Below are 26,991 nucleotides of genomic sequence, written 5' to 3'. Positions count from 1 at the left end.
TTTAGACTTCAATACACTGGCGAGACATGATCTAAAAGAGTAAAAAATACAACCACCTCAACTGAACCACATGACAAGAGAAGGAGGGGAAGTGTAACGGGTGAAGAGAAAAAAAAAATATATACTTTAAAATTTTTAATAGGAATTGAATCTCAGCCCTTGAAGTTTTTAAATGCCACATGTCATGAGGAGGTGAAAAGAAACGAAGATGTGTAATGTATAGGATCTGAACTCAATTATAACCACTATCGAATACGTTGCACAAGTCACTTTTTTATCATTTTCATTTTGCGGATAGGATAAGCCTCTCTCAGAAACTGAACTGACTTTTTTTTTTCTTTTTTTTATTTATTTTAAAACCATTTCCGCGTAACGCGGCGACCGGATAAGCCGGGCCCCACATCCCCTTTCATCTACCAATAAAGGCGTGCTCACCACGCGTTTCACACTAACGGGATCCATCCACAACGGCACGTGCCGGCCCCACTTAGATTTGTCCTCTCGCACGTGCGATTCTCTCCGTACCGTTCCCGAGATGGCGCGTGTGATTCTAGCGATCTTGACGCGTGTGGTTTGTGATTTGTGTACTTTCTTGGTATGTGGAAAATAGTAAGAGTTGGGCATCTTGTTATTTTTTTTTTATCCCCACTTTGAAATTTTACATTGACAAGTTACAAAAAATTATGTGATGTCATATTGAATGGCCCTGTTTTGTGTTTTTAAATTATAGATTATAGATGAATTAATCTATACGTAGGTAATTGATTTTTTAGGTGGGGGTCAAAGTAATTATTAGGGCAATTTTAGATTGAAAATGACAAATAAATTAATTTTTGACATACTCTTAAGATCAAATTTCTTAAATTACAACTAAAGTAAGCAACTCAAATTAAATTAATATAATAAAGCAACTTAAATAATTTGCATAAAACTATAAATTCAAATTCTAATGCCATCATTGTAAAGATAAAATTGATTTTAATGTCAAGGTCAACTTCTATTATATAGCTAATTATTGTTGGATAAATAGGCAGCTGATCGAATTGTGGTTCATTTCTGTTTGCCACCAACCGAATTACCTTTTGAAATTTAACTATTATTATTATGTTTAAAATGCTACCCACCCACCGAATTAGATTTATAGAACTTAACTACAGTATTATGTTTAAGTTTTGTTTTGTTTTTTTGGTGCATACCTACTTCGCCCTTCATATCAATGGCTGCATGTTAATCCATCATTTTTTTTTACCATTCTTCATTTATTTTAATCGTAAGTTACTAAATTAGTCATTGTAAGATATTTTGGCAAGATTCTGTGTTGAATTTTTTAGGGTCCAAATAAAACCAGATAATTATCTTTATTATGTTTAAAAAATAAATAAAACATTATATTTAACAAGTTAGGCGGGAATGTGATGTGATGTCCACCCTTTTATCATTCACGTGCTGACCAAAATTACTAATATATACAAAACATGTACAAAATTATTAATAAGAACTTGTTGTAAACCCCTCAAATATAAACTAGAAAGAATAAAATATGATAATTTCATATATTTTCAATATAAAAATGGAATAATTTTATTGAAGTCAAATAATATTTCTATATGCAAAAAATATTTTTTTTCAAAAAATTTAAAGCAACACTATATCATTCATCAAACTAAAATAACATTTAAATAAAATGTTAATTCGAGACTTGAATGATATTGATTTCAGTTCTTGATAAGAAAATATAATTAAGATAATTTCACCACAGTTAATCAACTTTCTTGATAAAGTTTAATTATAAATAAATCTGATTTTATATCAATATCATTATTAAAGAAACTAAAACAATCCATGACGAATTAATTCATGGGCTAAGTGATAAAGAACCGTACATATAAATATTTACTCTTAGAGTATGTTTGGATACAGGATTTTAATTGAGGAAAGTAATTTATTAGATAATTTGAATTTCTGTAATCTAAAATTTATTGTTTGGATGTTTTTTTGTGAAGAATTTAAAATTTTAGAATTTTAAAACAGAATTTTAAACAACTGAAAATTTGAAATTTCAATTTTCTTCTAAAAGGTGAGAAATTAAAATTCTCTTCTTACCGTCTTCTTCAAGAAACAGCGTGTCAGATTGTGGAACATCGATCAGACCTGAAAACGTAGAGGAACACATATAACTAGCACACTAATCATATCTTTTTTTTCATTTATTTTTTTTTTCACCCTCATAATTTTAACTTTTTTTTATCCAAATACAAAATTTTGAAAATAAAAGAATTTCAATTAAAGTATTTAAAATTCTTAGAATTTAAAATTTCTCAAAATTTTAAATTTCTCCCTCCAAACATACTCTTAAGGTATAATATTGTTGACTTACATTAACGAGTTGAAATTAAAACAATGGAGGAAGATAGATGAATGGTGATTAGGACAAAGTTGGTTGGGGCAGAAGGTACAAAGTATGGTTAGTAACGATATTCCATTCAAGTTGGAAAGTGGGAAAAATATTAGTGGCTGTGTTAAATGGCGTATGGCATATGGGAATATCATATGCTTATCCAATAGGAAAGTCAGACTCAGAAGTGCTGCATTTTTGGGGACTCACTTTCTCACGCTCCACGATTCTATTTTTGCTACCTTTATCTCCTTCCAAGAGCTTCAAGTTTTCGTAATTTCTCATTAAATTAGTTTTTTTTCCTTTAATTTATTTGAATATAATTAATCAGTATTTTAAAGTATTGATTAAAAATTTTAAATATTTATTATAAAAATAATAGAAAAGCATAAAAAATATAGAAAATGTAACTTTACACGATCCAATAAAATTATTATTTCTTTAATTACTTAACTAATTCTCTTACCATTTAACAATTTGTTTTTAGATTAGATTTGATTTTTTTTAATTTAATTAGATCATCTAATTTTAAAATTAGTTTAATTTCATCTAAACTAAACTAGCAATATGTGTTGGGGACATCTTAACATCATTATATTATATTTTGTGGTGATTCAAAATGGCAAGTATATATTTTTTGAACACTTTTAGTTCAATTTAAACTACACGAATAAATTGAATTAATTATAAAAATTAAAAACTAAATTAAACAAAGAAATCTAATTTAATCTTAATTTGTCGCCGTTTTTGTGTACGATACGTACGTGTTCAAATTAATTTGGAAGATGCAAACGCTCCCAACTTATCAATCACATTTCATTTTCACTTTCCAACTACTCCTTCCTTTACATCAATTTTGCCTTTCTTGTTCCTTTAATTAGTTGTTTACAGTACTCCACACTTACACTTACACTTCTACCCTTTTTCCATGTCAAAGTTTTTTCTGTATATAAATTTGATGGATTTTATGTAAACATGTTACATAGGCTGCCTAGCAACCAGTAATTAACTTCGTATTGCCCCAATTTTACGCTTGTAATATGCATCCACAAATCAGGATGTTATTGTACGCTTAAGTTCTAGCCACCTAAATGAATATGATAATGTGCATAATTGTATGAAATTTGATTTTAATTTTAATGAATAACAATCATGTAAGATTATTAATCGAACTAAGTTGTGACCTGTGGCTTCCATTCATGAAAACACTATGGCGTGACCAACTTTTTCAGTTATCAATTGGGTTAAGGAATTATTATCAAACAAGTGAGTCATCAAATTTAATGATCCGACGTATATTAAAAAATTTCAATAAATTCATAACCTATATAAGTTTCAATATTCTGATTTTTTTTTTCATAATACATCCGCTCATTCAAAATTGTGTTGGGTCACTGGTTTACTCGAAAAATTGTTGGGTGACAGTAAATCACACAAGTTTCGTAACATTCATAATCCAATAACTAACCCAAACTAATTACTAACCAGGATCAACGGTTCATTCAAAAAACTTATTCAGTCACATTTATTTTATATAACTTCTAATCTAGTAATAAATAACTCATCAATTTTCATTGGATTGTTTTAATCAACTGATCAATTGACTTTTTTTTTTAATCTTTAGTCGGTTAAAATAAATCAGTTCTGATCAGTGGTTAAAATAATTCATTGAAGAGCTGATTTTTATAACGCTGATTATTACTATAAGTAATGTTTTAGGTGAAAAATGAGCATATATATTGTGTTAGTATTTTAATTTTGTCATCTTTATCAACCATGAAAAAGTCACGTCCGTGCCTGATTAAAATTATGATTTAAAAACTTTAATTTAAATAATAGCTTTTAAATAATGGCATAACTCTTATAATTTTTGCTAAAACAGTGATTTGGAGGTTTTTAATTAAAATCCAAACAAATTAACAACAGTAATTGTTATTTTTACATATAAAATGAAATTGAAAATAAACTACTAAGGTAGTTGATGGTTAAACGTTAGTTACTCTAGTATAATGATATTAATTTGCAAAAATAGATTGCTTATCTGTATCTAAATGATAGAAGAGCTAACACCTTTAATGGTAATTATATTAATTCAAGAGTTATTTAGCTAAAAACAAGAGGAGGCTCTTTTGTGATTCATATTCAAAATTTCGAAAGGCCATTTCATGATGTGTGAAAAGTGAAAAATATCAAAACTCAGCATTGATACAATAATTAACCAGTAATGTAATAGTAAAAATAATAACAGAAAAGAAGGACCACTATCGTGTGCACCCCTTCTATGAATTTGACAATTTATTTTGTAATAGTTTAACTAGGTTAAACAACACAATAATTGATTAAGAGGGCCAACACATGCTGCATAGTAAAGAGTATATCAAATGGACGAATCATTTATAATGTTATTCTATAATTTTTTTTTGTTTGCACTGGAGTGGAGTAGGTGATGTAGTTGATTTTTTTTTTTATGAGTGTATTTAGAACACACTTATAGATAAGAATGCAGATAAACGATCAATAACTTGACAGATCATTGTATTATTGCAGGTCTTTCATTGTCAAAATATTTCAATTTCAATTACCATGTTAGCCGAGAAAGGATTATCATTATTTTTGTAACCAATAATAGATACAAAATTCTTTACATATATACCTACTCTAAGATTAAAGAGTTCGCGAAGATAAAAATTAAAGTATATTTTTCATGCCAATTGTGGTAGGCCAAACATTCGTTGTTTTTCTTCTTCTTTATTTTATTTTTTATTTCGAAAAAATAAAATCGAAGAAGCATTATAATCATTAAAGTAACATTAGATTTATTTTTTTCATTCCATTTTTTAAAAGTAGAAAGTTTTTTTTTTTTTTTACTTTTTTCTTTAATTTAGAAAATGGATATGTTATAAAATCATGTATAACAGTATAAATATTACAAAGGGTTCATTCTTTTGAATGTACACACTTTACATGTCTAATTTTACCAAATTATTTACTGATTTTTTTTATTTGTGTTCTATCTGAATTGACATATTAAATATTTCAAATTACCAAAAAAAAAAACAAAAATAGTTTTTCATGTTCTCAGTGTAATAAATATTTTAACTTTTTATCTTATCGTAACCAAAGGAACTTAAGTCTCTTAAAGTTAACAAATGTATAAATTTAGAAACTATAAACATATCTACAGTCAATTTAAATTAGAAGATCCAATAATCTTAACTAATTTTTTAGACAAATTCTTACCTTTCGACATTATAATTTTTCTTCTTCTTCTTTAGAACGGCGACATTTAGTCACTTTAGTGAAGGCTGTAATAACCCATATAAACCGTATTAACTAACTAATCCATTTAGATGCAAGAAAAATAGGCGTAAGGGTAAAAGTGTAACTTCCCCATCGTCAAAAGGAAATCCATATTATCCATTGAATTCAAGTGCGGCAAAGTGTAGTAAAGCTTGCAATTGAAAACTTTGACATGGACATCTATTCTAGTTAGCTAGACACAAAACAAAGCAAATGGAATTTTTTAATTTCCCATTTTATTTTATTTATTATTCTTCAAAGCAAGATTTCCTCAATCGAATTTTATGAAATAAATTTATTTCATAATTAAATATATTTGGATGTGGAAGGAATTCAATTATTTTATTAAAAAGAAAAGAAAGAAAAATTCTATCCACTGAAGTTGTAGTTGTACAGTGACCCCTGGTATAAAAAATTAGCTGTTCGCAATCTGGTTCTCCTTCACTCTCATAAAAAAACTCCGTTTCTCACTTTCTCTCTCTGTAAGTTCGTTCTAACGCAAGCGCAACGCAACTCAAACGCACTTCCTTCCTTCGCCGCGTTTCCTATTCTCCTCAGATCACTCCCGCTGTCCCGCACCGTTATCTCGCCGTCGCCGTTTCAAGGTGATCGATCCTTCACTGCCTCAACTTCCTTTTTCTTCTCTCTCTCTCTCTCTCTCTCTCTCTCTCTCTCTCTCTCTCTCTCTCTCTCTCTCTTTATCATAGGTTTCTAATTTGAATAGATTTTTCTTCTTCTAAACTTTTACCACTTCCACTTTCCTTCCTTTAAGCACCTTATTCGTTCCCGAATCCTGATCCTTCGCTTTTTAAATACTTCTATTTAGTTATTTATTTTTATTTTGTAATTAAGAGTTATTGCTACGAATTTGATTTTTCAACAAGAAATCGATTGTTGAAGTCTGATAATATGGTGATTGAATATTGATATTCCATTTATTTTTTTCAATTCCAAACCTCTTTTCTCTATTTATTTATTTTTGTTATTATTACTATTTTTGTGGTTATTTGATGGAATATATATATATTTTTTTTCTTTTTTCTTTTATGATGATGAGCTTATTTTTGTTTGTTTTTTAATATTATTTATTTTTGGAACGCGTTGGAGTGATTTTTATTTTTCGCTTTGACTTGATTTGAGTTTCTTGGGCATCATATGAATTTTTCAACGACGGGGGTGCTATGTGTCGATTCCATTTTGGTTTGTCTATTTGTTTCTATTTTAAGATATATGCTGTTGTCCCCTACAGCATAGAGCATTTACCTTTCGGCTAAACAGAATCTCAACTCAACCAATGTATTTTTGGTTTCAATTTCTTTGGACCCATGTGTATTATTATTTGATTGTAGTTATCCAATTTCATCATTCTACAGAATCAATGGTTTACCGGTTATTGTGATTTTAGGGGATTTTTTTTTTGGGTATTTCAGGCGTGTTTTGAAATCATCTGAAATCTCAAAATTCTGAACAGTTTTTACCTGTTACTTTGTTGATAATTGTACCGGCTTTGTTGTTTCAACTTTGGAGTCAATACTCTGAAAATGGGTGCGTATGCAAACTCTGTGGAATGGAATTTGTGTGTATTGCTATTACTATTATTATTATTATGTATTAACATTGAAGGCATGGCTATGGAAAGTGGATCCATCTGATTCATGATGAGATTTACATTTAAACAGAGTAGATACGTTATTATCAGAATTGAATCTTCCTGTTTAAAGGCACTTTTTCTACCCGTTCTTGCCGTTACAGAATTCTTAATCTAGATTCTATTTGTTTTCTGATTTCTAGTGTCAATAAGGATGAGGTGCTACAATTAGATTTATATGGATGTGTAGCTTGGTTTGACTCTTGTGTCGATGATGTTCCCTTTTGGTGATCTAGTGAAAAAATTACATCATATATGTAATTAATATTGTCCATGGTTAAGTTTTTATTTTTGGCCTTACTTTCCAGGGTTCTCAAATATAGTCATTTGTTTATTTGCTTTTAGTTTTCTTTGGGTTTGGGGAGCCTAGAGGTAAATTATGTTACCTAGTTATTGCTAATTGCTTACGGAATAATTGTTTTGTTTACAACAAATAGCAATCCTAATGACCCTTTTAATGTTGTCCAAACTGTTTATCATAAGATCCATTTGTTAGAGTTAGCATTCCTTGATGAATTATTGCAAGTCACCTTCTGCTGTTCATTAGTCAGTAGTCCACAATTTGAACTACCTTGATCAATTCATCATAGTTCTGTGGAGAATATCTTATTCTGTGTTATGTAGGAATACTCGTAGCCTGGAAATTTATGTTTTAAGTTGCAACTTATTATTGTGTGCATTAATGAATGGTTTTTTAACTATTTTTTTAATACAAAAAAAAAACAAGTTTTTCTAATTGCTATTGTTCGAGTAATCTGTCCAAGTGCCTTTATAAACTCTAAGAACGAAGCTACCAAATGTGCCTGGAAAGAATCACAACTGAGAATAACAGTAGATAAATTTGCACAATTATCTGTTAATATTTGGTAGGATACGGGTTAGAATGTGTGTTTCTTCTAATAATTTATTTATTAACTACTTTTGTGTGTGTGTGTGAATTGATAGGAAAAAAGGCATTAAAGAAAAGATTCCCTTGGATCATTCATGGCATCAAGATCATATGTTAATCTACTAGACTTAGCTGGAGGTTTACTGGATATTCCTCACATGCCAAGAACTATTCCAAGGATTATGACAGTTCCTGGAGTTATTTCTGACCTGGATGTTTATGGTAGATATGATGGGGATTCTGATGTTAGCTCTTCTGGTTATCGGGAGCGGAAAATCCTTGTGGCAAACATGTTGCCATTGCAGGCCAAAAGAGATATTGAAACTGGTAAATGGTGTTTCAGTTTGGATGAGGATTCTATTCTGTTGCAATTAAAAGATGGTTTCTCTTCTGACACTGAGGTGATCTATGTGGGATCCCTCAAGGTTGAAATAGATGCCCATGAGCAGGAACAAGTTGCTCAGAAATTACTGGAGGACTTTAATTGCATACCTACCTTTCTACCCCATGATGTCCAGAAGAAGTTTTATCATGGCTTTTGCAAACAGCAGCTTTGGCCTCTCTTTCATTACATGCTACCTATGTTCCCTGATCATGGTGATCGGTTTGACCGCTTGTTGTGGCAGGCTTATGTCTCTGCAAACAAAATATTTGCAGACAAGGTTATGGAAATAATCAATCCTGATGACGATTTTGTTTGGGTTCAAGACTATCACTTGATGGTCTTGCCTACATTTTTGAGGAAGCGGTATAATCGCGTTAAGCTTGGATTCTTTCTTCACAGTCCTTTCCCTTCATCTGAAATTTACCGAACTTTGCCGGTAAGGGATGAAATTCTGAGGGGTTTGTTGAATTCTGATTTAATTGGTTTCCATACATTTGATTATGCTCGCCACTTCCTCTCTTGTTGCAAAAGAATGCTAGGTCTTGACTATGAATCTAAACGAGGACATATAGGACTTGATTACTTTGGCCGTACTATATTTATCAAAATTCTGCCTGTAGGCATTCATATGGGTAGGCTTGAATCTGTATTAAATCTTCAATCTACATCAGCTAAATTGAAAGAGATTCAGGAAGAGTTCAAGGGTAGGAAGGTAATTCTTGGTGTTGATGACATGGACATCTTTAAGGGCATCAGTCTGAAGCTTCTAGCTGTTGAGCAGCTGCTGCAGCAGAATCGTGATTTGAAGGGCAAAGTTGTCCTAGTACAGATTGTGAATCCTGCTAGGAGTTCAGGCAAGGATGTTCAGGAAGCAAAGAAGGAAACATATTTAATTGCCCAGAGGATTAATGATACTTATGGCTCAATCAATTATCGGCCTGTAATTCTCATTGATCGTCCTGTTCCTCGTTTTGAGAAGAGTGCCTATTATGCTGTAGCCGAATGTTGCATTGTCAATGCTGTGAGGGATGGTATGAACTTAGTCCCATACAAATATATTGTTTGTCGACAAGGAACTGCACAGATGGATAAAGCTTTGGCTAGAAAAAGTGATTCTCCTCGTACAAGCATGCTTGTTGTGTCTGAGTTCATTGGTTGTTCTCCTTCTCTAAGTGGAGCAATCAGGGTCAATCCATGGAACATAGATGCTGTCGCTGATGCTCTGTATTCAGCTGTTACTATGAATGATTCAGAGAAGCAATTGAGGCATGAGAAACACTACAGGTACATCAGTTCTCATGATGTGGCATATTGGGCACGCAGCTTTATGCAGGATTTGGAGAGAGCATGCAAAGATCATTACACCAAAAGATGCTGGGGAATGGGTTTGGGCCTAGGGTTTAGAGTTGTTTCTCTTTCTCCTGGTTTTAGAAAATTGTCTGTTGATCACATTGTTTCAGCATACAAAAGAACTGGTAGAAGAGCCATATTTCTTGATTATGATGGTACTATCGTACCAAAATCTTCTATAAATAAGACCCCCAGCCCTGAAGTCATATCCATGCTAAATGATATGTGCAATGATCCTAAAAATACTGTGTTCATTGTGAGTGGAAGGGGAAGAGATTCTTTAAGTGATTGGTTTACTTCATGCAAAATGATTGGACTTGCAGCCGAACACGGATACTTTCTAAGGTGTGTATTTAAGTGTTAGAAAGATTCGGGTACCATATACCCTTTCCATTTTTTCTTCCTTCCAAAACAAAAAATAAAAGTGTGGCTCTTCATTTTGTGGTTGCAGGTGGAGTAAAGATTCTGAATGGGAAACCAGTCCCTTGTCTCCTGATCTTGATTGGAAAAAGATTGTGGAACCTGTCATGCAGTTGTATACAGAGGCAACTGATGGATCTAATATTGAAACTAAGGAAAGTGCTTTGGTCTGGCATCATCAAGATGCAGACCCTGATTTTGGCTCATGCCAAGCCAAAGAATTGTTAAATCATCTGGAAAGTGTCCTTGCTAATGAACCTGCAGTTGTTATCAGGGGCCAGCATATTGTTGAAGTCAAGCCACAGGTAAAGTTCTTTCAATTCCTCCTTGTCATCTTCCTATGCTCATAGGCTTGATTGGACTTATCAAAGTCTTCTTCAATTCTCTGCAGGGATTAAACAAGGGATTGGTGGCTGAAAAGGTTCTTTCCACTATGGTTAATGATGGCAATCCACCAGATTTTGTGATGTGTGTGGGAGATGACATTTCTGATGAAGACATGTTTGAGAGCATACTAAGGACAGTTTCATGCCCTTCATTGCCAGTAGTTCCTGAGATCTTTGCCTGCACTGTAGGTCAGAAACCTAGCAAGGCCAAATATTATCTTGATGATCCTGCTGATGTCTTGAAGTTGCTTCAAGGCCTTGGTGCTTCATCTAAGCCAAAGTCAAGGCATCTAGCACAATTCCAAGTTTCTTTTGAGAGCACGGTTTGAGTTATTGGTTGCTTGTGCTTCTTCTCTTGTTGAGAGGATTAATATTCTTCACATGTGAATCAGGGAATGTTAGGTTATTAATGTTGCCCCTGACATATATGGTGGGACCTTGCTGTTGCAGATAGGATTCTTTGCGTTCAGTAGTGCGGTAATGAGCTTGACAAATTCTTCTCACGTAAATGGTTACATCAAATTGTTGTATTTGCTGGTGCCACCTATAGCTGTAGTTGTTCCTAGAACTGTAGAACATATAGTTGTTTGCATTGAACATGAGGCACCAAATAGCTTGTACAGTTACACTATTTTTCTTCACTATACATAATGACGATCTGGTTTGAGATATCTTGCTTCAGCCCAATGGATAATCCCTGACCTTGATCAAATGAAAGAAATTTTTCTAGGAAAAGTTATTAAATTACTACCCACAAATATGCTTCAATTTTAACGAATTAAAAATACAAATTTTTTTATATCACATAATAATTAAAGTTTAAGTAGTATTTTCTTGAGCATCCACAAGGTTGGAACGAGGAACAATATAGGAAAGTCTTCAATCAAGATGGCTTGGACAGTTGGACTATGTCTTGGCTATTCTGAAATCCAGGGAATCATGCCGACAATTCCCAATGGATACATGAGAAGGGGTTATTAGTCTTCTCTCTAGTTACTTGGAAATTTTCGATATATTAGTAATTACAATTCATCGCTTTACTTTTTTGAAGTAAAAGCCTAAGAATCAAATTCGATATTCCATGTAATAAATGTAGTAATGAGTGTTTGGAATTTGGAGTCTTCTCAGCACATGTTCACCTATGGAAACGTTTGTGGAATATGGATATCCGTCTGAATACTAAGCATTTTGTGTGGAGGACCATCAAGTTGTTGGTTGTTATTGCCCAATTTTGACTAAGAACAAAAATCAATTAATAGGCAATGTTATAAATTATATATATTCCATTAATAGTGTATACTTCAAAAATAACAGGAAAAAAACAAAGAGTCAGTACGGCCCATAATTCAATGTGAAGTCCGTTATACTCTTTCTTCTTCGGCGAATTCCATGAGTAGCTGATGCTGTGATTTTCGAACAATGGTAGTGCAGATACAGACATGGTGTGTAGTTAAACATGACATAATATTAAAGCTTTGTTGAACATCGGATATATTTAGGCTTCAGCAACAAATAATATGAAGATAATATCGTAATAATCTTTCATCAATTGCTATACACTGTTAATATAAAAACTTATACAATTAACCAATAAAAATTTACCGAAAAATATTAATTATTAGTTTATTAGTTTTTATTAGTAGGAGAAAAATTAAACCTACAACTTTTTTTCTTTTTTAATCACTCAATCATTTTATATCTCTTATTAAAAATAATTAAAAAAAATATTAATTTTAAGATTAAGTATAATAAAAATCAATAAATTTAAAATATAGATGTTATTGAATTACCGTCTAAGTATAAAACTGTTTGGTGCATAACATATTTTTCAAAAAAAAAATGACAAAATAATTTGAAAAACTAAATTAAATAACAATTAAAAGATCAAACTAAAATTTAAATGAAATTGACAAACATTATACATTTGTACTCTTACTTTTTTTCTACTTCTCAATTTTAAAAGTAATTGGCATAGTAATTATGATAATTGACAATGATGTTACGAGATATATTGATGGACAGAGGCTCATGTCAAATCAAAATGAATAAATGTTGGCGATGGATGTACCTTTGTAATGCAGAGACAGAATCCGTGGAGCATTTGGCATGTCATTGCACTTTGCACTTATAATATAAATAATGCTGTGTTAAAGTTAAAGGAAGACATGGGCGGTTAGCATGGATGGCCATTGTTGATGGAGGCAAGTCTTGGGTGGATAGGATGCAAGTATAGCACAATATTTAAAGCAACACCATGACAAAAAATGTGAGAAAAAATGTGTACCAAATTTATGTATATTTTTGCATAATTAAAAAGAAGAGGGAAACGTTAAATAAAATAGTTGATGTTGTTGGAGATCAAGATAAAAAAATAAAAATGTAGAAATAATATAACCCACAAATAGAGAAGCTTGTTATTACCTGTGGACTCGGGGAAACGAGATCGAAGACACTGCTCATTGCTACTCAACATGAAGGTTGGAGCCTTTTGGCCAGCCAGGCTTGTCAGAGCTGGGAATGAGATGTTGTTTTTTTTTTTTCTTTCTGAATTGATTGAGATGAGGGCGAGCCCTGGTGCAGCGGTAAAGTTGTGTCTTGGTGACTTGTTGGTCATGGGTTCGAATCCGGAAAAAGCCTTTGCATATGTAAGGGCAAGGCTGCGTACAATATCCCTCCCTCATACCTTCGCATAACGAAGAGCCTCTGGACAATGGGGTACGAAGTTTTTTTTCTGAATTGATTGAGATGATGATAATACAACAGATTAATGTTCCTAGATCTGTGATATATATATTTTTTATCATGATATATTTCTTGTTAGAAGTAATTATCAATTTTTATCGGAAATTATGAGTACATATATTTTTCTCCTAATTAACAACATTTATTTCATAACCAAGAATCACACTTGATTAAAAGATATAAACTAGTATCACTTATATCAACCATGTTAATTAGATCTTTATTATATATTGTTGTGGAATAGTGATAGTTTGGCGCCTTACTCGCTCGAATGGATCCTAATGTCTTTTATGCAGTTTCAGTGAAGCAATTATAATGCACTGACTGCACAGTGGAAAGAAACATGGATCACTTTCTGTGTTAAATTTATATGGGCTCAGTTGCTTATTATTATAGTACGTCGATCTGAGTCTCACAAAGTCTGCCACTCTACTGCATCAATATATTACTAATATTTTTCTACAATAATAATATTAATTCCAATAAACATTAACATAATGATCACATAATTGAGATTGATAATATCAATATAATTGACAGACTATAACTGTCCAAATAATCCAAGAATATGTAACATGGAGGCAGGCAACTGATGGATTTAAATACTAAAATTGTTGTCTATCTCCTTTATTGTATATGTTGTTGGGGTACGGTCTATCAAAATTTATGAGTACTTCTAAAAAAAAAAAAAGAACAAGACAAATTTTCACGTGATAAATGTTAGTATTATGAAATTTTAACACAAGATATTCCGCTTTGGGGGTGGTGGCACCATCAGTTTAGGTCTTGATTTTGGCTCTTGCCAAGCCAAACAATTTTTGATTAATCACCTACAGTTGAAGTCAATCCACAAGTAATGTTTTTTTGTTTCCTCCTTGTTGTCTTCCTCTATTTATCATATTATTCATGCAAAACTCATAAGCTGGATTGGACTCATCAGATCAGTGTCTTGTTTTCCTCTCTGCAGGGAATAAGCACAGGCTTGGTAGCTAATCAAAATGATTCTTTCCAGTTTTCCACTTTGATGAATGGTGGTACTCAATGTGCATTGTTGATGATATTTATGATGAAGACATGCTTGAGGAGTTGAGGGCATATAACATATAACATGAAATTATTTTAGTTTAATCAGAAATTTCAAGCTTAAGTTTTAAATGCACAAATGCTTTAAATACTTAAGAAAAAAAAAGTTTACTGTGCCAGAATCATCGAAGATACATGTGATTTATAAGAATAAAAGTTACATATTAAGCAGTATTAATAATTGGTCAGCAGCCAAAAGCCAAGTTATCTCAGTCAGAGCCTTGGTGTTGGTGCTAGCCCAATTCCAATTTCACCGTTAATTGCCATGATTCTTCCCTTGTTGTGAGTCGTTGAATGTTTGGTTAATCTTAACTTGAAAACAAAAAGTGGGACCTTGCTGCTGTTATTCTTTGCAGCTGAACCCGTTTCCAGGCCTTTTGGAAGCTCTTTATCTATGAAGAATGCTCAAAGAATCAAAAGTATATTAATGACAAAGGAAAACTTATTATATTATAAATGTTATTTTATAATAAAAATTAAAAATATTTAGATTAAAATGTAATTTTTGTTTATTTTTTTAATCCATAATTTTAGTCATCATATTTTTTAATTAAAATATTTTGTCTTTTATTTTTTTAAAAATTCACATTTTTAATTCCCTATTTTTTAGTTAAAAATTTCATCACCTACTTTTAAAAAAACTTGTGATTTTAATCTGTTTTTTCAATTTCATAGTTGACTATATACTTTTTTAATTCTTTTTTTAATAAATTTAGTTTGTTAGAAATTAAATAATTTAAAAAAATATATTTGTCATGTAAATAATTAATAGATGTGTATCCGTCTTTATTTACAAAATACATAATTAAGAGTTGACCCACGCTTATTAATCATAATAACTAAAATTATTGATTTTTTAAAAGTGATAAATGTCTCAATTAAAAAATGAGAGTCCAAAATTAAAAATAAGAAATGAAATATCTCAATTAAAAAATAGGAGAACTAAAATTATATATTTAAGAAAATAGGAAAATGAAAAAGATATTTTAGCCAAATATTTAATGTATTGTGTTTGATAGTGTTTAACAAACACTGTTTTTCAAAATATTGTTAACGAGATTGCTTATTTTTTTATTTTGATAAAATGAGGAAGATTATGCATAAGATGACTATTCCCTTTTGGAGTAATGCTGTTTTTATAATACATCTTTACAATTATTTTAAATTTATCTTATTCGATATTTGTCTCTCCTCTTTTTTTCTCCTTCTTGCATACATGTTGTAACTTGTAAGATTAATAAGTATTAGTTCTTCTCGTGTGCAAAGTAACGTCAATTTTTATTTTTTATTTTTAATTTGTTGGTGCCTCCTACTCCTAGAGCCGTAGTTCAGTAGTTGTGCTTGATTTGTGAACCCTATAGTTGTTTGCACTGAACAAGGGGTACCCTGCAATAACATTTTTGCTCGGCACCATGCAATAAAATGTCCCATTAAACTATTTTCTTTAACAGTAACATATTTTTTTTTCAATATAATTAGAGCAATAATTTATGACTTAATCATACTTAAATTTTTTCTTTCTCTTATGTTTTGTAAGAATTAAACTTAGATTTTTCCTATAAATTTAGCATGTATTTTTAATTGAGTAACACTTAGTTGACAATTACATTGTAATTTTTTTTAGATCTCTTTCAATCTAATTGGTTATCCGTGACCATGACCAAATTAAACTCAATTCCTAGCCAGAAATATGAATCCCATTGAGGAAGAATAATGATTAAAAATATAAGATGGGTTAAGTGGTTAACGAAGAAAAGGAGACGAGAAAGATATTATGGATTTAACAACTCTTGTTAACAAAAAATCATCTATTAAAAACTAATATTTATTGATAAAAAAATCAATAAATAATTATAAACTTAAACATGGGAAAATGAGGATTGAAAAAATGAAAGTATCAAAATATTGCAATGGAGAGAATTTCTTTATTTAAAAAAATGGAAATTGTTTCCGGCAGAGTGGCAATATACATAGAGTGGATTTCTTCAAAGAAATTAAAAGAAAGTGAAAGAATTTGAGGGTTTAATTAAGCTGATAATTAAAGGCTGGTTGGCTTGCGTGATGACTGATGGTTACCATTTACCAACCTATGGCCTTTGGGTGGCCGGCAGTGGTAGCTAGGGAAGAATTAGCTGTGTTCAAGGCCATGCTAAATTTATTAATAACATTATATAGTTATATAATATTTTCTATAACTTTTTCTTTTTTTTCTACCACCTTACTTATTTTATTTTATGAGAAAAACATGGATGTATTCATTATGTAAAATATTTTCACAATTCTATCATGATAAGTTTATTAGTATATGATTATTAAATTTTTTATTTTTTATTTTGCTATATCTTGTGAAAATACAAAAAAAAATTAAAAATCTTACTGGCCAGTTTGACAGTGTCCAAAGAATACTTGTTAAAGAATTAATAGACTTTTTTATATTAAAAACTTAAAATTATAAAAGAATACATTTTTATGTATCTTAATAAATAAATAAGACTTTATTCTTTTACTTTGTTTTGCCTTTTTGTCTAAATATAATTTGTAGTACCAACCTATTGAACTCAAACTATATTTTTATATTTTGAGGTTTTATCTAGAGAATCTATCTCAATTGATTAAACATGATATATGAATTATTATAAATTTTTTAATTTTAACTTTAATTTTTATAAATAAAAAATATAAATTAATTAAATTGTCTTTTCTTAATTTTCATTGGTATTTTTATTCCTCAATTTTTTTTTATCAATTTTTAATTTTTAATTTATTTTTATTACTTAACATTAATTCTTATTTTATTCATTTTTAGTCTCTAATCAATAGAATTAATAAAATCGTCCAGCAAGCATTCAATCTTCCAAGTGTCAACACCTCATTCATTTGCACGTGTTGTTGTTTCATGGCCCCACTTATTTTTACTTTTCTGTACTCTCTTCTTCTCTCTTTTGTTTTTTTATCACCGTGCAAATACTTCAGTAAAACTTGTGCTGTAATTTTTTTGGGTCACTTCCAACATGCTTTGGTACAGCCTTAAAAAAAGGAAACTCACCAATTAACCAACATTTTTTTTTTTACTTCTCTCTATTACTCTCTCACTTTCAGTTTTTTATTTTTAAAAAACCCTGCAAATGCAAGGAGTTCCCCTCTAGTTTTTATATATTTTAAATTAATTTTGAACGATAAAAATACATAAATAAAACTAAAAATAGGCAAGAAATTTTTTAAGAACTAAAAATGCTGACAAAAAGTTTATAAGGACTCAAAATTGTTAAATAAGTTTTAAAGAACTAAAAATAAAAATAAAAAAAACGTAGAAGAATTAAAAACTTCATTAACTCAAAAAATATTCTTAAGGCGTTACTACGTTAGCAGTTACCATTAACCTATCCTATGTCTATCAGACTATCATCACATTGTTGAAATCCAAGCTAGGCATAGGGACTTAGGGAGGGAATCACAAAAAGTGTCCAATAGTTTGTTAGGAATAGTCATCACAGCTGACAAAAGGACACTATCCATATCGCACAAGCAAGGGACGTTGTAGATTATTGAATTCCAATTAGTAGTATATAGCTTTTGTTTAGTGATAGATTCATATTAAATTATATATGAATTTCATGGAGTACATTGTAGACTCATACTCGTTATTCGTTACTTGCACTAAAAACTATTATATTCTCACCTGCATATGAGATCGAGCTAGTTGAGGTGATCTCCCTCAAAATGTTCTATATTTTCGTGTAATTTATTTTTCACTATTTGTAAGATGGCCCTTTTACGTTGATTTTTTTTAAACCTAGTTTAGCTTTGCCATTGACTAATAGCATTGGATCATACATCAGAGTGTAAAGTGATCAGAATTAATTTTTAAATGTATATACTGTAATAAAATTGTGCATATAGTATGTAAATATGAGTGCAAATTAATCATGTGTACCAATCATTGCTCAAAATACTATACTGGCATTGATTTATATATTCACTACCTACAAACTTGATTTTGGCGAGAGAAAAAAAAACATTGATTATTTTTGTTTTCTATCAATAAGAAGGTTCGGTATATGTCTTGAAAATATTCCATGTTTAATTTTCCCAAAAATAAAGTACCCAAATAATGGCGAACATGGGATGAGTGAATGGCCAAAAACAAAATAAAGGTTGAATATACTAGCTAGAGAAGATGAGTTAATAATGCTTCTGACATGATTGGAATTGTACCAATGTATTTGAAGCTGCTTACATTGAGGAATTAATTGTTTGTTTTTTTTTTTGCAAACAAAAAATATAGGCAAACTAGGTTACAGAATCTCATCAGGACAAAAACAGTTTCGGACCAAAAAAACACTTACAGAAATAATTAAATACTATTACTCGTGATTTAATGTTATTACTTGTTATCACATGGAAATACACCCAAACTGAGTAGCAAAATGGCTCAGCCTATGGAATTTTGGGAGAAGATAGTCACTGCAGCAACTAACCAGTTGCATAAATTTGTAAACAAATTTCTTTTTTTTTTGTCTACCTGATAGTTCAGTATGACATATCTCTGTTTAATTTCCTGATACTGCATTAGGAAAAGAGAAAGGAAGGAGAGACTGTTTTGTAATTTTGTTGTTTGTCTCGGGAAGGAATACAAAATTGTCCACATTTGTCTTGCACTGTCACAGTGTCACTATTTGCTTTCTCCTTTTGGGGGAATTATATATATATATATATATATATATATATATATATATATATATAATGTACGTTCAGTAGTCTAGCTGATCTTGATGAATTCAACAAGCATCACTTGAATGGGCAATAGCAATGCTACACAACAGTGTCATCACGTGGCATGACATAATAGCCATATATATATATAGTCAACATTATTGGCTAAGACAGCTTGGTCTTGAAAACCATCATGATCATGGTTTGTGGTAACTAGATCTGTCCCCATGATCATTAATTAAGTTGTATTTGCTGATTGCACCATAAGAAAAAGATGTAGTGGAATTTTGATATATAGTAATAACTAATTCTTGGTGATTCTACAAATTCATCATAATACTAATCATCCTTTGCCCTTGTGATTCTGAAGTTATCACTACTAGTCAAGACTAAAAACAGAAGAAAAAGTAATGATGGGCAGGGATGAAATTAACCTCATGTTCATTCGTGGCTCCATGCTGGTCTGGACCACAAAACAATTCATTTTATGAAAAAAAGGGTAGCTATAATGATACAAATTGTTATAAGATATTATATGAAAAAGGAATGCCTATTAGTGAGGGCATCAACACTCATATGAGATCTATGTTATTTTTTTCTTGTGTGTGGGTAGGAGAGGGGGTCCATTATCCATTTTGATGTCAAAAATACAAAATGCTATTATAGCAACAAATTTTACTGGGAAAAGCATGTCGTATGTGCAGCATAGTAAATTCATGGTTTCAGTTTCTATAATATTTAAGGTGTAATATTTTCATGCAAGTCGTACTAACTTATAAGCTCTTCTACATCATGAATAAAAAAAACAATAATGATTTAAGTAATTTTTATTTTCAATATACATGGTACAAATCATTTAATAGACCAACAAGAAAACACACTCGATTAATTAATGCAATGTTGACATTATCAATGTGAACCACTACCTTCAATATTTAACTATAATCTGAGACTTAGATATTGATATCCCTTGCAGAATATATAGCGGGGATTTTATGTTAAAAATGTAATTTGACAAGAGAAAGAAACTAATGTGAAACCCTTTTACAGCCTTACCACATGGCAGCGGTAATAGCTAAATTTGGCAAGAGAGAATATTTGTTTGTCACTAGTGCTTATTACCCTTTTACATATTTTGTTCGTTTTAAAGGAAGATGAAATGAATTTTAACAAAATTAATTCGAAATCATTAAATACAATTTAAATATGTCTTCAAATCAATTTAGTCACAAATAATTAACTGTGGAATTGTGTGTAAATTTTGTATAATTTTTAATTAGCTAATAGTTTAAGAGTTACACTTAAATCAAATATTTAAAATCCAACAAATTAAAAATTAATTCAGATATAAGAATCAGACTTATTATATCCTATAAAAATGTGAGTTTAAATCTTGATGTAAATGAAAAGATCATAAATTATCCATAAATTTCTTTATAAACACTTAATAAAGTCTTGAGGTATGTCTTAATGACTTTCACTTATAAAAAAGGAAATAATTAGATTATGGTTAGGACTTTACCAGTGATAAACTTTCACTTATAAAAAAAGAAATGATCAGATTATGGTTAGGACTTTACTACTGATACAACAAAGAGTCTGAGAAATGAAGGTAGACAATAATGGCGCGGTTCATGATTCTCTCCATTTACTATTATTATGATCCTCTCTCTTGCTATGCCTATGGTCCACTAGTCCCCATTTGCTTTTTCAGTTTCTTTTTCTTGTCTCTTTTGCCTTTCCCCTTCTCTTTTTCCTTTCACACACCACACTCTCCAAACCCACTGTTTCAGTTTCTGCTAACACCTCTCCTTTCTCAGTGTGCCCCCATTTCTCCAATCTCAATAATGTTTTAGGGTTTTCCCTCCTTTCTCAGAGCTTGCATTTCCCAGGATCAATGGCAAAGCTCCATTTTGCGTTCAGTTTCTCACTTTTGTTTCTACTCAGCAATGCCTCAGCTGCACCATCCACCACTTTACCCGCCAGTGAGTAATACCTCATTTTCTTCTTCCACTTCTGTTTCACTCATTTTAGTTCTTTTTTTTAACAGTTTGTTCCTTGTTCCAGAGATTGTTAGTGGGTTTCTCTCAAATGCCGTTCCTGCGTTCACCAAATGGGTCTGGTCACTCAAAGCACCCACCAAAACCGGTATGAAACTTTACAAAGTAGATTGCATTTTCTTTTTGTTTCTTTTCAATTTTGAAGTTTTTGGTTATGTGGAATTGAAATGTTTCAGCGATTGGTGCGAAGTCGATGATGAAGTTCGAGAGTGGGTACACTGTGGAAACTGTGTTTGATGGAAGCAAGCTTGGAATTGAGCCTTATGCAGTTGAGGTGTTGGCCAATGGGGAGCTTCTTATTCTGGATTCGGCTAATAGTAACATTTATAGGATTTCGTCCTCGCTTTCTTTGAGTAAGTGTGTGTTTATTTGGTAGGATGGTAGCTTAAGTTTGTGATCTGACTTGTTTGATTTATCTATTATTTAATTTAGTTTTGTAAAATCAGCATAACTAGGTGCATGTTTAGTTCTCGGTTGCAAAATTACGTTTGAAGCAAAAGTCACTTTGCCAACGGATCAGGACCCTTGTTTATGTGTTCACTTTGCTTTTATCTTTTGGATTTACATTGGAACGTGCGTCGTAACATTTCCAACTGCAAACCAAACATGCACTAGGTTGTTAGACTTTTTGCATTGTGGAATCACAAAAGATTTGAATCAATGTGCTATGTGCTAAGCATGATATCATGTCACTCTAGTAATTGCTTTTGAGGTTTATGAAAGATCATGTATCTCACTTTTGTAAGGTAACGGTAATGCATTTCGAACTTGTTGTGTATGTGGGACTTCTCTTTTTAATGTAGTTTCTCTGCCACACTTGAACCAATTTATATGAATGTATATATTTTCCTTACTTAAAGAATGGCATGTGCAATGCAATTTTGCAGATACCAGACCAAAGCTGGTGGCAGGATCTGCTGAAGGATATTCTGGACATGTTGATGGAAGGCTTAGGGAGGCCAGGATGAATCACCCAAAGGGGATAGCGGTTGATAACCGAGGAAATATCTATATTGCAGATATAATGAATATGGCAATTAGGAAAATTAGTGATTCAGGCAAGCATTATGTTATACTCTGAGCAATCCTTTGTCCTCCTCAGTCCTCTCCCCCATAAGACTTCTTTTCTACTTCTCACATTAGAATCGTAAATTGGAGCCTTTTATTTAGTTAAGGTTTCTGTTTTCAGGGGTCACAACAATTGCTGGCGGAAAATGGAGCCGGGGAGGGGGCCATATTGATGGTCCAAGTGAAGAAGCTAAATTTTCTAATGATTTTGATGTGGTTTATATTGGAAGTAGTTGTTCCCTACTTGTCATAGACAGGGGGAACCAAGCCATCAGGGAGATCCAACTACACTTTGATGATTGTGCTTATCAATACGAAAATGGACTTACACTTGGTAAACTAAATCAATCCAGAGTCTCCTTTCTCTAGAAAACCTTTTTGATTAATAAGATTGATTGTGGTCAATTTGCAGGAATTGCAATGCTTGTTGGGGCTGGCTTCTTTGGCTATATGCTTGCATTATTACAGCATAGACTTGGTACAATTGTAGCATCTCAGGATGTGAGTGCCTAGTATTGTCTTCTGCCCTCTGCCTTCTGATTCATTGTAGTAAATCTGATATAGACATCATAAATAAATATCATTGTCCATTGATGGAACTTCAATTAATCTAGATGCAGTAGATATCTGGAGTTATTTTGGGAAGTTCAACTGTTCTCAACTTTCCAATATATATCTCATTTCATGCTATGCTATATAGTTTTCAAATTATCATTTTTTCTTTTTAACTCAAGATTACCTATAGATACACTTGCCACAGAATTTAAACTTGTCCTTTGTTCTCTAAAACTGCCTAGTCTAATGTTGCTAAAATTGCTATGTGAATATATGAGAAATCTAGTCATTTATTCATCTGCTGCTTTTGTAGCTTGAGGGTGCAGCAATGTCTGGCATTTCACCAAGTCCATATCAAAAGCCCTTGAAGTCTGTCAGGCCTCCTTTAATTCCATCAGAAGATGAGTCGGATAAGCAAGAAGAAAGTTTCATTCGATCCATTGGGAAGCTTCTTACCAATGCTGGGGCATCAGTTGTGGAAATAATGGGAGCGTTATTTCCTGGTTTCAGAAAAAAACCACAGAGCTATGAATTTCAAAGCCAACCGCTGTTCCAGCAACCTCAAAAGCAAGTAAACGCTTGGCCTGTGCAAGAAAGTTTTGTGATTCCAGATGAAGATGAGCCTCCTTCAATTGACCCTAGATCCCCAACACCACGGAAAACGTATGCTTTCATGTCCCAGGATGCAGAAAAGATGCCACAACTTTGGCAAAGCCATGCATTCTATAGTGGATGGGGCGGAGATCTTCAGCAGCAGCAACAACTAAAACTTCAACAGCAGCAGCAGCAGCAACAGCAACAACAACTAAAACATCATCGCCATCTATATCATTCATCAGTCCCTCACACATACTATGAGCAAAGCCATGAGGAAATCAATGAGATAGTATTTGGGGCAGTGCAAGAGCAGGAAGGGAAGAAGGAAACTGTAGTTATCAAGCCTGTGGATTATGGTCAATCTCTCTATGATCATCACTATATTCGACCTCGAAACAGTTCTATGGGTCATATCAACAAGTACTAAGTATATACAACCACAAAGACTAGGAGTAATGAATCCCCAATCCAGCTTTAATTAGAGATGGGAGGATGAAATTAAGTACAGGAAGTATAATTAATATTTTCCTTTTAACAGTGAGATCCTTATAAGGATAAGCTGATCATCAGAATATTAGTTGTTCAATCAGTTTTGCCAGATTGTAGGTCGCTCTGGCCACATTTGAGGGTAAGATAAAAAAATTTTGGCATGCTGTTTCTTCTAGTGATGATGCTTAATGTACAGCAGAAGTTCTCTGCCATAAGATATATTACATATATTCTCAGCTCTTTTTGTCCTTGTTCCACTGAAAAGTTCTGACACGTTATGAGTATTTCTTCTTCTAGAAGTATAAACACCGTTAGATAACTTTACTCTGTATTTGTTATGTGGGTACCATACAAACATCTCATGTTTGCTATGATTCTAGTTCTAGACAAAGAAAAACTCCACCTAGTGGAGCATGCCAAAATTTCTGTTTGATTTGATCAATGCTTCAATTACCATTTTGCAGTTTTTCCAATTTCCAGATACAAACAATTTCAACAAATGGACTAAAAGGCTTATATTTTTGGTCTATCTAATTTAGTGTTTTTTAATTTTGTTTCTACAAAATGTTTTTTGTTTTAGTTCTTATAGAATATATTTGTTTTATTTTTTGTTCTAGATATATTTTAGATAATATTTTAAACAGTAAAAAAATGTTATCTAAAATATTTTAAAGACAAAAATAAAATAATCAACAAAGACTAAAGAAAAAAAATGTTGGAGGAATGAAAATAACAAAAACCCCTAAATCATAGGTATAAAAATATATTTAAATCCACCTAATACTACTTTCTGAACATGATGGCGTAATTAAAACTTATAAGTATGCTGCTGAATTGAATTTCTCAATGTATTTAGATTGGTTGTGAAGGTGATAGAAGATAGATATTAATAGTGGTGACAAATGAATTGAGAGAATTGAAGGTGGTAATAATTGAGGTTTGAGAGTAATAATAGTTGAAGGTGGAAGCTGATAAGGCGAGTAACCACCGGAATGTGTCAACTCTAAATTTCCTCACAAGTGGATGACATGACATGACATGACATGCTGGGAGCCGCCACTAGCCACTGCATGTGAGTGACATTATGACATTTTGCATTATTAAATTCTTAAGATTTATTAAATAATTAAAAAATAATACTACTTGATTTTATTGGATCTAAAAGAAAAAACATCTTTAAACTAATTATTAAAAAAATATCCAAATTCATTTTTAAATTAAAATGGAACTTATAGCTGAATGTATGTTATGATATAATAGTTGCATTGAAATTTGAACATATGATTTTATGCATTTTATCCGGTATTCACCATCAAGATTGCATGGTGAGTTTGTCTATTATTATATGTGTTTAGTTTTCATTAAGATTTTAGATTTAAATTGTGGATAATTTTGGTGTTGAATTCAAGCATTGATATTCAAAATGAATTATCAGATGTTTTATTGACAGATATTTATACAACGAATTTTAAGTATTTATTATAGAATCATTGGCCAATATTACTTTTGACTATTTGATATCAAACACTTTAATGTACAATAGCAACATAATTTGTGGTTGTGTTGAACATTTTTATATTTATAGTTGACTTTTTTTAATATAATATTTAGCAAGATATTTTAGTTAGTTTTTAATTTTTTATTAGTTAAAAAATTTGTTTAACTATTTAATAAACAAATTATTTTTTTAAGTAATTTTAGTATTTTTTAAAATGTGACTTGAACTAACATTTTTAAAATGATGACTTATAGTTTTTATATTTTATTATTAAAAATTTATTCAATTTTCTTATCATTTTTTTAAATATATCATTATATATTTTTTAATTATTTCAATAACTAATTTTACTGAAAAATTATAATTTAATAAGTTAATTTAAAAACTTGTGGTTACCAATTATTAATTATTTTTTCAGTTTATAAGTAATAACTTTTTAGTTAGTTATGTTGAATATAAGAAAAGCAATTGCGAGGTCTATTCCAATTTTCATGTCCTGGGATTATTTTTATTTTATCAGCATATATAAACTAATAATTTAATTGGTCGCTAATCACCTTCATATAAAAGGGAATAAAAGGAAAATATTATAAGTAACTTAGTGCACGTTTGTAAAATATTTTTTTTCGCCAAAAATATATTTCTTGAAAAATTATATAAAAAATTAATAAAAAAAGTAATGACCTCTTTAAAATATGTTAATTAAGCATGCACTTAATATTTCCATACTAGTTACCATTCATAGTGAGAATGGCTTGGGAAGATCTCCCATTTCAACACGGTGTCAAACAGATGGATTATAAATTTAATCAGGATAAAAGAAAATCGTTAATTTATTTAATTTAAGGACTGTAAAAAATGTATCAAAAAATATAATTCACTAATAACTCATTTAATAAATAAAAATATCTATTCTATTAAGCATCTTTTATGGATGGATATTCAACCTATCTATTTGAATCATATAAAAATTTTGTTTTTCTAAAATTATTTTAATGAAATAAAATCAATATTTCTATATATTTTTGTATCTCAAACATTGTAGAATCTAGGACTCGGACTCTTAAAATCCTATATATACTCATCTAATGAACATTGGACTACTTGATCTAATGAGTCATCCAATTTAATACATTCATTCATTGTTTGTGGAACAAATTAGTTAAAGTTATACATAAATGGATCAAATAGTTAGTGAAAAAATGATTTGAATTGTCCCCTTTATATTCCAACGAGGAAAGTATGAGATGAAATCAAATGGATAGAAAGTCTCAAATTTGAATTGTTATGACATATTATTCATCAGCCAGAAGCTGCAAGGAGGGGTAAAAACTTAAAAGCAAGGAGGATGTGGATTGGGTTAATACATCCTCCTAGTTCTTGGCTCCTAGCTGTTGGGCAGAGGACTAGTTT

At 31.1% G+C, this 26,991-nt stretch overlaps 2 protein-coding genes across 3 annotated transcripts; both read left to right on the top strand.

The window, feature by feature from the left end:
- The first annotated feature begins 6,080 nt into the window (after positions 1–6,080).
- On the top strand, positions 6,081–11,442 carry LOC100818536 (probable alpha,alpha-trehalose-phosphate synthase [UDP-forming] 9). 2 transcript variants are annotated; one of them, XM_003519657.5, is made up of 4 exons: positions 6,081–6,300; positions 8,289–10,312; positions 10,419–10,692; positions 10,779–11,442. In XM_003519657.5, the coding sequence occupies exons 2-4, from the start codon at positions 8,328–8,330 to the stop codon at positions 11,100–11,102; spliced, it is 2,583 nt and encodes an 860-aa protein (XP_003519705.1). In that variant the 5' UTR covers positions 6,081–6,300; positions 8,289–8,327; the 3' UTR covers positions 11,103–11,442. The 2 variants fall into 2 exon arrangements, with proteins under 2 accessions (XP_003519705.1, XP_014620140.1); XM_014764654.3 differs by lacking the exon at positions 6,081–6,300 and adding an exon at positions 6,332–7,240.
- A 9,444-nt stretch (positions 11,443–20,886) lies between these two features.
- LOC100797570 (uncharacterized) lies at positions 20,887–24,379 on the top strand. The gene is made up of 7 exons (XM_006574538.4): positions 20,887–21,296; positions 21,379–21,459; positions 21,548–21,724; positions 22,259–22,429; positions 22,561–22,773; positions 22,852–22,940; positions 23,308–24,379. The coding sequence occupies exons 1-7, from the start codon at positions 21,209–21,211 to the stop codon at positions 24,016–24,018; spliced, it is 1,530 nt and encodes a 509-aa protein (XP_006574601.1). The 5' UTR covers positions 20,887–21,208; the 3' UTR covers positions 24,019–24,379.
- The last annotated feature ends 2,612 nt before the right edge of the window (positions 24,380–26,991 follow it).

Source organism: Glycine max, chromosome 2 (genome assembly GCF_000004515.6).
Source record: "Glycine max cultivar Williams 82 chromosome 2, Glycine_max_v4.0, whole genome shotgun sequence".
Classification (NCBI taxonomy): Eukaryota; Viridiplantae; Streptophyta; class Magnoliopsida; order Fabales; family Fabaceae; genus Glycine; species Glycine max.
The sequence above is the reverse complement of the archived record's forward strand: the minus strand, read 5'-3'. Positions and strand labels throughout refer to the sequence as shown.